We start from the raw sequence: 14,077 nt of genomic DNA on the forward strand, positions 1-14,077 counted from the left end.
CTGGATGCCACCGCGCTGCCCAGGACCGAGCTGCGGGCGCGCTCTTCCCGCCTCCTTCCTGCCTCTGCCTCATACTCATTCCCTGAAGGCTTGGGAACCGCTAGCTCACTGGTCACCCTGCGTCTGAGAGACGCTCGCCAGCCAATCAGCTACTGTTGCTGCAGAAGGCGGCGATTCTATTGGTGGGAGGCACTCATCCAATCAGGAGCTCAGTGGAGTGTCGGTGGGCGGGACGCAGGCGCACAGGGTGTTGTGTTGTCTCCGGTCACGGCAGCCGCGGGCTCCACAGGTGCTGCAGCCCTTGTCCCGAAACCGAGGGCCGGTGCCCCGACCCTGTCACGTAACTGGCCGGTGGCGACGACTGCCGGTCCTTAGATTATTCTCGCTGTGGTTTGGGGCCGCCATTTCTATAGGAGAGACTGTATAGGAGGAGTGGGAGATGTCCCAGCAGCGGGTGAGGAGAAATGGCTCCCCTCCACCTCCGGTGAATCCCCCTAACGGCAGCACCGGGGGTGCACCGGGTAGCCGGCTGCAGCCTATGAGAGCCACGGTGCCCTTCCAGCTGAAGCAGCACGGCAGCCCCACTAGGGTCAATAATAACAACAACGGATCCGCCCACCGCAATTCTCCCCGCAGCAGCAGCCCCGGCAGAGGCAACGGGGCTAACGGGAACGGGGTGGAATCCCCTCCGGCCGTCACCAGCTCCCGGAGCAGCCCGACCGTGTCCACACAGACTGGGGCGTCTCCCACCCGGGGGCTCCACCATCATCATCACCATCACCACCATCATCACCATCACCATTCTCATCACCACCACCATCATCATCACCACCAGCCGGCTCTGGGCTCTCCTACCTCAACCTCCCCCGGGATCTCCAGCCCAGCAGCGGATCCCAGCACACCGGGGGCGCCCTCGTCTTCCTCCTCCCCATCCCCGGTGTCCTTGTCTAACGTCAGCAGGTCTGGCTGGCAGCAGAGGAGCTCCCCTGAGAGTGTGTCCCCAAAAGGTAAGGACCCCAGCCCTATTGTTCCCTTATCTCTGTGTGGGGGATGGGATCAGAGCAATCATCTGCTCACATTAGTATTTATTTTGTATGTATTTATTTTTTTGCATTGGAATATATATTGTTTTAGACAATTTATGGTAAATATTGAGTAGATAATGGCTTCTATGATCACACAACCATTGTGTCTCTAGGGCTGTATTGTCAGATGTCACTGGGTTTCCTCCTCATAGTCCAGGAGAGAGTGAATATTGTACTAGATTCCCACTTGCTTCAGTCAGGCCCTGTTCATATGGTGCAGCTGTGATGCTGTTATTTTCCAAAATGTCACTTGTATCTGGGGAAAAATAACTTGTTTCTGTTTATACCTTCTTCTGTCTTGGAACTAATCTTGCCTTGAATAGTGATTAGTCTTTTGGCATGAAGTCAGTTGAGTCCCCACATGGCACAGCACAAGAAGCCTCCGGCCGGCTCTAGCTCCATTGTGAGGACAGTCCATCTTGCTGTCGTATGTCACGTTACTGTTTTATTCTGTCTTTTAGATACACAACAGCCCAGATTCACTAAGGCCCAGTTCACATCTGCACATTGGTTTCTATTCAAAGAGTCCCCCTCCCCAAATGAAACCTAATCTGCATAAAAGAGCAGTTACCTAAGGAAACCCATGGACCCCATAGACTATATCAGGGTCTGTGTGGTTTCCACACCAAAAGTGCTGCTTGCAGGGCTTTTCTCTTCACATTTTTCATGCAGAGAGAGGAGAACGGAAGGGCCCGAATGCAGATGTGCACCGGGCCCAAGTTAGTAATAGTAGCCCGAATTAGATACTTCAAAGATGTGACACATTTACACCAGTGTCTAGTCTGCAGTTGTAAATCTGGGCCAATGTTTGGTGCCCTTTACACAGATTTACAAGGGAACTCCATAAATATTCTGTCTTGTCTGGACAACACTGGTTCTTACATGTACAGGGCTGTGGAGCTGGTAGCGATTTATTATTGTACGACTTATTAGACACTGGAGAACTTTTGGTACATTTATTTTCATAGGAATTTGGGCAAGTTTAGAAAAATGTTAATATACTGTAGATCCGTGTTCTGTGAGTCCATAGGCCCCTACATAAAACTGATCTAGACATCCATTTCTTCCAGAGCTTTCTTCCTTTTCCTGGCCGTTTATTGAAGGCCCTTATAAGATGCTTTTGTCTCCTCCTCCACACCGCTGGTGACATCTGAGGGTCTTCTCTCTTGGGGGGCATTGGTGTCTCTTTGCTGTGTTCTGTTCTTCTCTTGTTCTCATCCGTGGCCTTTTTCTTAGGTTAGCTCAGCTGCTCCTGTCTCGGTTTGCTCACTAGGTTGCTGCAGCTCCGATTCACTTGAATCAGTAATAAAAACATATTAAAGCTGTATGTGAATACTGAGGCAGCAGTACAGGGAGTTCAGATTATTGTCCCTGCCCTCTAACCCCATCAAAAGTGACATTATATGAAGGGGGTCTTGCTGTAGATCCCTACTCATGTACAGATTGTGCAATAGGAGTAATGCAGCCCTTTCATTCTCAGGGTTGGGCCTCTACCAACCATAAAGCAATGACTTACCCTAGCATTATGTTATTACTTTATGAAAAGGGACGTTCCACCTGCTGTTATCAGATCACGGAATGGTAAAGATAAGGCTATTGAGAATTGGCGGTTTTATCTATGCATACAGCTGTTTTATGCATTGGCCCTTACTGTACTTTCCATATGCTTATAGAAATGCATGGAAGTAAAAAAAAAAAAATAGTGTGGCCTGCTCTTTCAGATACCATAATTTAGTAACTTCCCTATGGGGAGAATTATGCGTATCAGTAGACCTATTGGGGTGTATTTATTAAGAATGGCATCTTGCAGGCGGAAGGCACAAATGATTTCTCAATAAGTCGTGGCCTCTTAATAAATCAGGCGCAGGGGGGTTCACACCAGTGTTCGGGTCTCCGCTTTTAGTCAGAAACCTGTCATGCCGAGTCCAGACGTGAGCGCCGGTGAGCGTTTTATGCTCTCCGCGGCGAAACCGTTTTTTTTTTTTTTTAAACCAGACACAGAGTACTTCATGTCCAACTCTGTGTCCGGTTAAAATAAACGATTTTGCCGCGGAGAGCATAAAACACCAGCGCTCACGTCGGTGAGTTTGCATGGGTTTGAACAATGCCTGCAGGTCTCCGTTTCCTGCCCAGTTTCGGGCAGGAAACCTGAAAGCGGAGACCCCGGGTGCAGATGTGAACGAACCCTTAGATTATAATAAATGTAGGCTGAAGATTCCTTGACCAGACCCAAACGGTATCCACATGTGGTGCAAGAAAGAGCCTTGCACTAAATGTATGTCACAATATCACCAATTTATGTTAGAAGTTTGGCGTAGATGAGATAAGCCCTCCCCTGTTGGTTCTTGGAACCTGTATATGTACAGCAACAATGACATCACCACAGAGTCCTAGTCTAACACTGCTTTTGTAAGAAAACGTGGAGGGAAAACCTCAGTGGCCCAGATTTACAAATGGTTTCAGGCAGTTTGAGCATACACCAGACTTATGGTGATATATCTGGAATATGTTTGTTTATACCACCTTATAGTTGGCTTACTTGGGGCCCTAATTTTATTACTCAAAGTTGGCGGGGGTTATCCGGTTACTTATGTTGGTAGCTTATCCTTAGGACAAACCATCAATATTGGCTCTGCGGTATCTGTCGCATAGGTGTCATTGGATAGGTTTATATTAGAAACTGGATGTTCCCTTTAAGCATCACCTCCTTTTTCTGAGAACCCACATGTCTAGCAAGTTGAACAATTTTAGGATGAACTAGATGCACCACATTGTGCCAAATATCTGCCATGTCTGGGCCAGCGTATGTGACTGTACTATGTAGAAACCCATATATATATATATATATATATATATATAATCATATTTTATGTGTCTATAGACTCAGTTAGGCCTCTGTATGGCAGATTGTGATGGATTTTCTGTTGTATGACATTACAGAAAATTAGTCAATATTTTTTAGTTATTTTTTTTTTATTTGATAAATGTTTAATCCAACAAATCCGACCTGTGGTTTATGATGGAAGAGGGAATCTTTTTACAGGAATATTCAGGAAAGATGTATTTAACCCTGTAAATAGTCCACCATATTGTGCAGCCCACCATGTAAGACTGAAGGGACGATTTCCAGGTTTCTGAATTATAGGCCCTCAGTTACTAATAGACTGTGTATATGGTAGTCACTCTGAAAATATGGCAGATGATAAACCTGCTGTATCTTTAGTTCAAGGGTATACAATTCGGTGGTTTACTTTGGAGCCGAATTTTGCCATGTTTAAACTAAAATCTTTTTTCCAGTGAAAAAACACTACCCTTATCCATGAAAGTTGATTTAAAACTACATATTACAAAATGTGGCAATTTGTGCAGCATTTTAACACGTTACGCTAGGTTTACCCCTGCTTTCGCAAGTGGACCCTCCCCCCCAATGGAAACTAGTCCGCTTAAAAAAACGGTTCTCTTCGGAAACCCCCAGACGACATAGATTACAATGGGGTCCGTCCATTTTTTTTTTTGCCAAAAAAAGGCAAAAAATGTGGAGAGAACTGCGGTGCTGGCAGGACTTTTTTCTACACATTTTTAAAGCAGAACGGTGGACCAGAATCTCCAAGCGGAGACCAAGTAGTAAATCTGCCTTATGTCTGTCTAGAAGCCTCCCTGCCTTTATGACATTGCTTACAAATACAAAATTGTGGGTAATATGTGACAACAATAGACGTGCACAGGCAACATGGTAGCTCAGTGGTTAGCACTGCAGCGCTGGAGTCCTGGGTTCGAATCCCGCCAGGAACATCATCTGCAAGGAGTTTGTATGTTCTCTCTCTGTTTGCGTGGATTTCCTCCCATTCTGCAAAAGACATACTGATACGGGGGAAAAATATGTACATTGTGATCCCTATATGGGGCTCATAATTTACATTTAAAAATACAAAAGAAAAAAAAACAATAGACGTGCACATGGAGACCTGAGTTGTAAAGTTTAGGGATACGATCATTAAAGAAAATGGTTTTTAATCCAAAGCCACGTAGGAATAGTCTTTATAAAGGGTATTCATCTTTTACCTTTATTTTGCAGGTCCGCGCTGCCCTTTTTAAATGCTTCATCTTTTATTATTTATGGTAATTATGCTCCGAGCACAGCGCCGTCATCGCTCCCAGCGCCATCTCCGTCTTCTCTTCCTGACGCCTCAGTGCTTCATCAGTCGACGAGCGACACTTCCGACATCGAAATATCGTCTCTGCCACTTAGGTTCGCAGTGAAGAGGAGGAGAAATGAAACAGAGGTGTCAGGAATTGAAGAGAGAAGCGGCGCTGGGAGCGATGACGCCGCTGTGCTCTGAGCATAAGTAGCATAAAGAATAAAAGGTGAATCATTTGAAACCAGTGGTGCAGACCTGCAAAATAAAGGTGAGAGATGAAGAGCCTTTATAAAGATTAAAAAGCTTTTTATTCCAATGATAGAATCCCTTTAAGAGCTATTCAGTCCACCACAGTTGGCCAACAACCTGGGACCATCAGTGGTAGGCCTATCCAGATATTTCTTACACTGGCTACACTCCTTAAATCTATGTTCAGTTTTATGCTACAATGTAGTAGAGTTCTGCTATAAAGTGACGCTTCACTTCTCCCTTAGGGAGTCTAAAGTAATGTCTATATCAGTCACCATGACTACATCTAGAATCACACGCTGCAGAATTTTATATAGAATGTGAAGTCTGAATACAGCTACAATCTGCCTGATACTGTGACTAACAGTAACATCTTGTCAGTCTGTGTGTATGTGTACGTTGAGTCAATTTGCAATACATACAGATGTAACAGACTCCCTATCTCAGTCCTTATCAGCCAAATTCAATTAAATCCTGGAGCTCCTCATATAGGGGAGGGGGGGAGCACCCCCCCCCCCCCCCCTCCCGGGCATCCTTGTTATGGGACCACCCCTTTAAACAAATCTGTTTCCTTCTCTATGTATTGGGCTGTAAAAAATAAAAATAAGCAGCCCCAAACAAGGCTGGGTGCAGGTCCCACAGTTCAGACCAATACAGCCAATGACTGTATAAATCCCCAAAATAGTGAGCACTCCAATATCAAAAAGCAAAGGGGCTTTTATTAACCCAGTATGTGATAGCAGAATGTGTCTATTGGCCTTCTCCCCTCTATAAAAGTCTATGTAAAAAGTAACTCAACCTGATTAATTGAGAAGAAAACAGATTTCTTTAATAAGATTTATCACAATGTTTATTTTTACTACTCATTTATGAATTTTTATAGTTGATGGTAGGGCTGAGCAATTAAAGGGGTTGTCCAGTAATAGAACATTTTTTGCAAGGAGGCCATGGAAGAAAAAAAAAAATCAAAAAACACGAAAACCCCGCACTCTCCTGTCCCCTGTGCTCCGCTGTCTCCCACCGCAGGCCGATCCTGCTGCTTCCAGGATCTTGTTTTGGCGCAAGTCCTCACCTCATGTGAGACTGTTGGGGACCATCAATGGCCTCATCAGCCTAAGGAAAGGAACTGGGACATCACCCCCATTCATCACTTGTGGCTACCTGTGTTCTTTCCTGGCCTCCTTTTGGTAAATTGTATATTCTGGACAACCCCTTTAATCAAAAAATAATCTAGATCGAAAGTCACCTAATTTTAACTTGCCCAATTATTTTGCACACCGTCCAGTCTGTGTTGTCCACTATCTGGATGGGTTATATATGAATAACTGTAACCAAAATTCAGTGGCATATAAATAGGGGGTGTAACTTATAAAAAGAGGAGTGGCCAAAAATAATCGCTCATTAATTGTAATTGAGGTAAAATATTCAATTAATCATGACTATGATTTAGGTCATTATGGCCCAGCCCTATGTTTTATTGTGGCAGAACCACTGTTGAGATTACATTTATATATACACCTTATAAAGTTATATATTTTTTTGCCAATTTTTGAGACTTGCCTAAATGGTCCAAGATGGGGTTCTGTTATATCTTGCTGGTTGCTTCTTCTTTTCTGAAGGGGTTCTTCATGGCGTGTTTCTCTGCTTCCTCTGTGGTGGTCTTTGCAATGACCTGGGGGCTTCCAGACCAGTTTAGAGCTGGAGTGATGCCATTGGAAGCAGTCCCTCGCCCTCCGGGGGCGGCCCACCTTCTGCCTCCTCTCCCATGCTCCCTGTTAGTTGTACTATGGGGCTGGCTGTATAAATTATAATAGTACAGCCAACACCCATTGTACAAGTAACTATCAGTGAGTGTGGGAGAGGAAGGGTATATGATTTTGGTGCCAGCACCATGACCCGGGGCCTGAACCATCTTAGAAACCTGTAGTTTGTCATAAATAGAAGCACAGAATAAGTATTGAGACAGTCCCTGGAGATACAATGCTGTGTGTATAGTCAGAATTACAATATCGTTTCAAAATCTGTTTTCTGCCATGCCTGAGTTCGCTTCCCTATGAAACGGCTTTCCCTTCTGTCTGCAGTAATTCAATTCTCCAGCTTATGTGTCTGCTTCACCTTTCTCTCCTCGCAATGACATGCTGTCCAGACTTTTTCTATTCGGGAAGAGGGGGGGAGGGGAGTGTTGAGACGTGGAGATATATTGATGAGCATTGGCAGCCGTGTGTTCAGTATCTGGATGAGAACCTGCCATTTGGATACTTTTTACCCGTTGAAATCGGTTGTTGTAAATCTGACAAAAATTGACACCACCTACAAGTTATTGAAATCACCGCCATATGTTAGTCTTGTTTTTTTTCTCGAAGGTTATAGTTGTTAGCGTACACATATGGCAAATAATAGCTGCTACGTGTGAAATTTCCTGACGTTGTGCAAGTTTCATAACTACTTTATGCAAGAAGAATATCTTCTCCAGTACAAGGTGTAATCTGATGAGTCAGCCGTATAAACGGAGCTGCAGGAGATGAAATCTTCCTGTGCAAGCAATTTTTGTATTCTATTTGGTATCAGTATTTTTCCACACTTTAACTGTGTGACTTTAATCAAGTTTGTGATAGGATTACTTGTGTGCATTTGCTGGGTCCACCATTGAACGGTACAGAGCACACATGGATGATTTTCCTGGACCCAATATTTACGGTACTTCAGTGAGCCTGGTCCCCAAAACGGACAGGAATAGGAGTTGTCCTGAATTTCCCCCAGGCTCACTTCTCCATGCACGGATCTTTGATAATACACGTGTGTGTGTGTGTGTGTGTGTGTGTGTGGCCATAGACTGTAATAATACAGCGAGCACCCTGACAGTGAGCAAGGCCATGGTGTGCTTGAAGTCTAAGCACAGTCTGGATGTGTTAAAAGGGCTTGTTCACATGTGAATAGACCCATAGAGATTCAAGGTTATTAAAGTAGCCATTTAAATAAGGCCTAATACATAGTAAGACTTAATACTGGAAAATTGTGGTTTTTTGCATTTTTTTGTTTCGGTTTGTGTGCGTTTACATGGCTGCCTGGCTGTTGGTGATGTCATTATACAGAACAGTATAAGGGCTAGTTCACATGGAGTTTTTTGCAGGCGGATTTTGACGTGGAATCCGCCTGCAAATATGGCTGCCATTGACTTCAGTAGGAACCGCTCCCTTTTTTTTTTTTTCTGCTAGCTAGTAGCGGAAAAAAGAAGCGAAATGCCCTATCTTACCACAGATTCATTCGGGCCTAATGGGGAGCGGGCTGCCACGACAGAATGTTCACGCGGCAGAAAAGGTTTCCGCAGCCTTTCTTAGAGAACAGTATAAGATCTGCCTCTACACAGACACTGACAAATACTGTTCATGGTGTATGTAGCCATGATATATAACACAGCAGCTTTGGCCACAACCCCTGTCGCATGATCACAGTTTGCTGTGTTACCCTGCAATTCCTTCACTAATATTAGTGACCAATTGTGTGCCGCAACCACGAACGTTGCTCAACCCTGTAATGACTAGAAGTGGCAGCACACTAGGGATTGCAGTGCTCACTAATATTAGTGAAGGAATCGCAGGGCAACACTGGGATCTTCAGTCATGCAATCGGAGTTGTGGTCTCAGTTGTCGTGTTGCCCAAGCCTTAGGCTTTGCTGATATTGCCAGTTTAGCCCTATTCATTCTTCCCCTGTGAGACTCTGGTCTGTGTGCACTGGAATTGCCAGTCTGTAACCACTAGGGGATCGTACGCCAAATATTATTTTTTTTTTAGACAGTTGCGTAAATCTGTTCCGAGCACAGTCGTTGAGGTTTGCTGCTATTTTCGCCGTGAGAGTCTATGTTGTTGGTGTATACAGCGTTGTGTATGTGGGACATACTGCCTGTAGCATTAGACTTGGAAGACTCCACTGTAAGGCATCTTTATTGGCTGCTCGGGGCCTAAATATTTACATCCAGACGTGTGATGCAGCCAAGGAGCTGACACCAGAGAATAGTGCACAGTTATTAATAGTAGCCTGCTGGTACATTGCCACCGCCTGCAGACTTGTGTGCTGTGTCTGCAATGTTGTTGGTAGTAAAACTGAGCGTGTTACTGTGTACTACTCAGCCGGCTCCATCTTTAGGGTATGTTGCCATGTGTTTACCGTCTCTGTATCGCTTATACCTTTTTTAAGCTGACATCTGACCTCATGAAACGCTTGCAGACAAAACCGTGGGGCAGACCTATAAATAACTAGCACGGGTTCTGTGGCTCAAAGCTTAGAACAGCTTAAGTTTTCAATAGAAGAATATACAAAAAAAAGCTGCGCTGTGATTGGTGGCTGTGAGGGTTTTTTTTGTTTTTTTTTCTTTATACAACTACCTTTGTCTCTTACAGATTTCAGCAAAAAAAAAGTTTTTCGTAATGCAAATGTTATGTGTGCGCCATACTCCTAGTGTGTAACCGCATGTGTCAGTACACCCTAATATGCCATCCAATGGAGCGGCAAATTCTTTTTTTTTTCTTTCAATTTGTGCAAACTATGGCTGCAACTGAAAGATAGGCGTGATATTGTACCGGTGTGCACATGCCTTTACATTCACGGAGTAGAGGTAGAAGGATTAGCTTTGCTTGTAAGTTTCCATTCCACCTTTATGGGTTTTTTTTTTCCCCTCCACATCAAATATGACCACCTCAATGTGTGAACATGTGACTTCACTCTCACATGTTCACCCTTCCCTTTCTCAGCAGATGGATTGTGTTGGCATTTGTGAATTGTAAAGCATAAAGGGTGAAATGGTCTGTTATAAGTGTGCGGGGGCAGAACATCAGACCAAGGGTAACCAGTTTCTTGTTCCAAATATCCAGTAACAAAGGGGCTTGAGGTTAGAATGCATCCTTTATACCAGGAGACCCTTACATTTAGCACTGAAGCAACTGTAAAGGGATTGTAAAATGTTTGTTTTAATTAGGCGATAAACCACTGTCGTCGTCATCATCCTCCTCATCATCATCATCATCCTCCTCCTCATCATCATCTAGTCCATCCAGTTTAATACGACACACATCTTCCCTAGATACCCTGGCTGCACCATATCTTTCTGGACAGTGGCCCCGAGACCATGGACAGGTGGCTCCCTGCATGAAAGATCAGTCAACACAGGTATGTTCTTATTCTTAGTACAATTGTGAGCCTTGTATTGGCAGATGTTTCACCCCCACCCATCAGAGGTTTAAGATTCTGCTATATGGAACACATGTTTAGTGCTAAAACTGACAGCAGCGATGGCTCAAGAATAATGGGTGGAGTGGAGAAGCTATAGATTAAGCCTAAATTTTAGCATGTTTTTTATGATCGTGCATTGAATCAATATTTAATGATTGTAAACCATTTGGCAGACAGGCTTTATTTTACAGGGTGGAGGTATTTTTCTTTTATCTGCTAAGATAAAGATTATACATGAGTAATGCAGATCGTTGTAAGCGTCTTGTAAGAATGCGGCAATTAAACAGTGCAAGGAACTGGAATAGAAAAATGTCAACTTTCTTTTCCCTTCATCTATTATGCAGACTGAGAGCGCTTGGGCAGAGGAGTACGCTGAGAAGAAGAAAAGCTCTCACAAGCGATCTGCGTCCTGGGGCAGCAACGAGCAGCTGAAAGAGGTGAGGCAGCTGCTGTGTGCGGATTAATGGGCCGCCCGTCTGCCCTCGTGGATCCGTTCTTGTGTGTGGTCAGGCATTTGGGAGAATGAGCAACAATTCTGGCCATTGTCTTGTCCTAAATGTTTCTCAGAGGAGCACAATTTGGTTTTGCATACTGTAGAGGTTCACATATTCTATAAAACTGAGGTGAATTGTCAGCGCTAAACCTATTTACAGTAAAGATTGTGATTTCTTAGAAGACATAATTGCCCATTCACTGACTGCACTGGAATAATGCTTTGACTTCAGAGATCGCACATACATGATCATAGGTAACCCACTACACTATTATTACATTCACTATGGACCTATAGCAATGTCCCACTGTACAGCATGTCAACCTTAGCTTCTACCAGTCCTGATGTAGTGTTATGGACAGAGTGCGGTCAGCTGGACCTTTTATTATGTTGGTGTACATTTGGCTGTTCTGTTGCGTGCTAGCTACTTGGTACAGGAATGCCATTCATTACATTTATCTCCTTGTTGTGATTCAGTCCCCTGTACACAAACAACCACTGATTCTATATAGAAGAGGTTGTATCATATGCTGTGCTATGCAGGGTGACTACCAATGCAGGGAGTGCTTGTAGCCGTGCCCAGTGGCAGCTTGAACCGAACAACGTTGGGGGGGGACGCGTGCGCAGTGGTGCCACATCTACTTGGCTTCTTTTATATTGATCTGGAAAGGCGCTTTACCCTGTCACAGAAAGATCACTTCACTCCCTCTTTGCCTGACATCAGTCTGTCAGGTCAGTGACATGGAGGAGTCAATTCAGCATTGAGAGGACTGTGTGAAAGTCCAACAGACCTTTGATGTAATGAATAGTGTTGAGCGAGTAGCTTTCGATCGAATACCTCATCGATCGCATCAAATATTCAAAGCGTTTAACCCCTTGGTGTTCGGCCGCTTACACGCATTCCTATGCTCAACACTAGTAATGAACATATGCAAGCAATAGAAAAAATGTGTACAATGTACTCTGTAGCACGTGCGTGCCTGCTGTATGTAGCTGAGCCGATTATGTGTACAGACTGGGCATAATGTCATAGAGCAAAAATAAAAATTCACAGTTTGGATGAAAGATAAGGACAAGGCTAAGCCTACATTCACACACGACAGTGAAAATGGGCCGTGTGACTCCCATTTGTTTATTTCTTCCGCAACCAATACCTAAATGTATCACTCAGTGTAACATGAAGACTGAACATTCTTAATGTCTTGTGTAAATGTACATGGCTCTGACTATATTAATAGATCTCTGCTATCCTGATGTTTCTTCAGATTGCAAAATTACGTCAGCAACTTCAAAGGAGTAAGCATAGCAGCAGACATCACCGTGACAAGGACAGGCAGTCTCCCTTTCATGGCAACCACACTGCTATTAACCAGGTAAGAACTGGCCGTGTCCGGACAAGATACACAGCTGATGCCACGATCACCAGCTGAAAGGTTTGCGTCAAGTAGCAAGGACAGAATTGCTGTTTTCATGAAATTTCAGAGCTGACTGCAGTTAAAATCCTGTTGACTTCTGCTAAAATATTATTGCAAATGCAGATGGTCTCTGCACACTCCCTTCACTTCTAGGAGGGTTACAGAAGCAACCAAGCAAGACCATCCATCCGTCCGTCATTCTCTGCCAGGATCTAGGGACCTTCATCTGTCAGACAATATTGGCACATTATGTGGTATTTATCTTTGCACTTTCACCAGTTTTCTGGTAGAAAAGACACAATTTTTTGGAGCAAGTCAGCTTCACACCAAAATATTGCACATTTTCACTGGTCACTCATGCCACTTGCACTAACAATTGGTGAAACCTCCACATCCAAACAATTCTATTAATTAGTGCCAGGAATCTGACCCTTAGCTGGTGTAAGTTTCTGCATCTTTTGCATGGACACCCCCAGGAAGCAGCAAAATAAAGAGCTCTGCTCCTGTTAGTAAATTGACTGCGCCAGAGTGTGATGCTCCAAAATGAAGACTGGCATGCAACACACCAGTCTTGATAAAGTTTAGTTAAGTTTAGTACTTACCAGTGGGTGTTTCTCGGACTCAAGAGACTTGCCTTGTCCCTCTTTCGTGTCCAGGATTCCTTCTAGATATACCCATCTTGTTTATTTATTCCTTCTGTATCGACTAGAAGTGCACTAGAGAAGAAGCTGAGTTTGTTGATGAGATTTGGAGAGTCTAGCGACCTCCTAGCTCTTCTACTGTTTTCAACCTTTTCATTGCAAAGGTTGAAAGCTGTGGATAAAACCTGCAGGAATAATTGACATGGTGGAACCTGCACTTCAGGTACCTGGGCACGGCAGGTTTTAGTTCATCATGTAGATGAGCTTTTATGAACTCAGTCACTCACATGGCATTGGCAACTATATCCTGCGCGCCAAGAACAGGTGCTGTGCTGAATTGGCATAGAGGGTGTACTTTCTTACTGGCATCTGCTCATATACTTTGAGTGGTCTCCAAGGTTTAATCTTATAAGATATAATCTTATTGATTCATCTTTTCCTATTGTGGTTCTTTAGTTCTGAATGTAATCTATTTGGTGTCACGACATAAAAGTGACTAGTTTAGAATCCTTTTAGTTGAATGCTATAAACTACTTTGCTCCATTTCAGTTTATCCATCATGTAACCCAGTAATACACATGTGAATGTTGGTTTGTGTTGTGTAAATGTTCCCCTCATTCTGTAACAGCAGATGTACTCCGTCTCCCCGAATAATTCCCTCCAGTTCACACTAGGGAATATTCAGCTTGAAAGTCATATCTAATGTATGGACACTTCTGCCTGGTACAACATTTCCTATTCTTCTTTTTTACCAAAGCACAGATTCGGTTTTATGCAGACCCTTTGTGTCCGTGTGCTATACCATATGCAGATATTGTAACCTCTGTG

The 14,077-nt window shown here is 43.9% G+C and overlaps 1 protein-coding gene across 3 annotated transcripts in view; it reads left to right on the plus strand.

The window, feature by feature from the left end:
• Positions 1–250: 250 nt before the first annotated feature.
• The window catches only part of FAM117B (family with sequence similarity 117 member B), a 28,638-nt gene continuing 14,811 nt past the window's right edge, over positions 251–14,077 (plus strand). For 2 of the 3 annotated variants that reach the window (XM_075284295.1, XM_075284296.1), the window contains exons 1-4: positions 251–1,007; positions 10,447–10,637; positions 11,045–11,137; positions 12,459–12,566. In XM_075284295.1, coding sequence (XP_075140396.1) covers positions 440–1,007; positions 10,447–10,637; positions 11,045–11,137; positions 12,459–12,566 — 960 coding nt within the window. In that variant the 5' untranslated portion in view covers positions 251–439. The remainder of the gene's footprint in view (positions 1,008–10,446; positions 10,638–11,044; positions 11,138–12,458; positions 12,567–14,077) is intronic. The other variant, XM_075284297.1, reaches the window with a different exon arrangement.

This window comes from Leptodactylus fuscus, chromosome 8, assembly GCF_031893055.1.
Source record: "Leptodactylus fuscus isolate aLepFus1 chromosome 8, aLepFus1.hap2, whole genome shotgun sequence".
Taxonomy (NCBI): Eukaryota; Metazoa; Chordata; class Amphibia; order Anura; family Leptodactylidae; genus Leptodactylus; species Leptodactylus fuscus.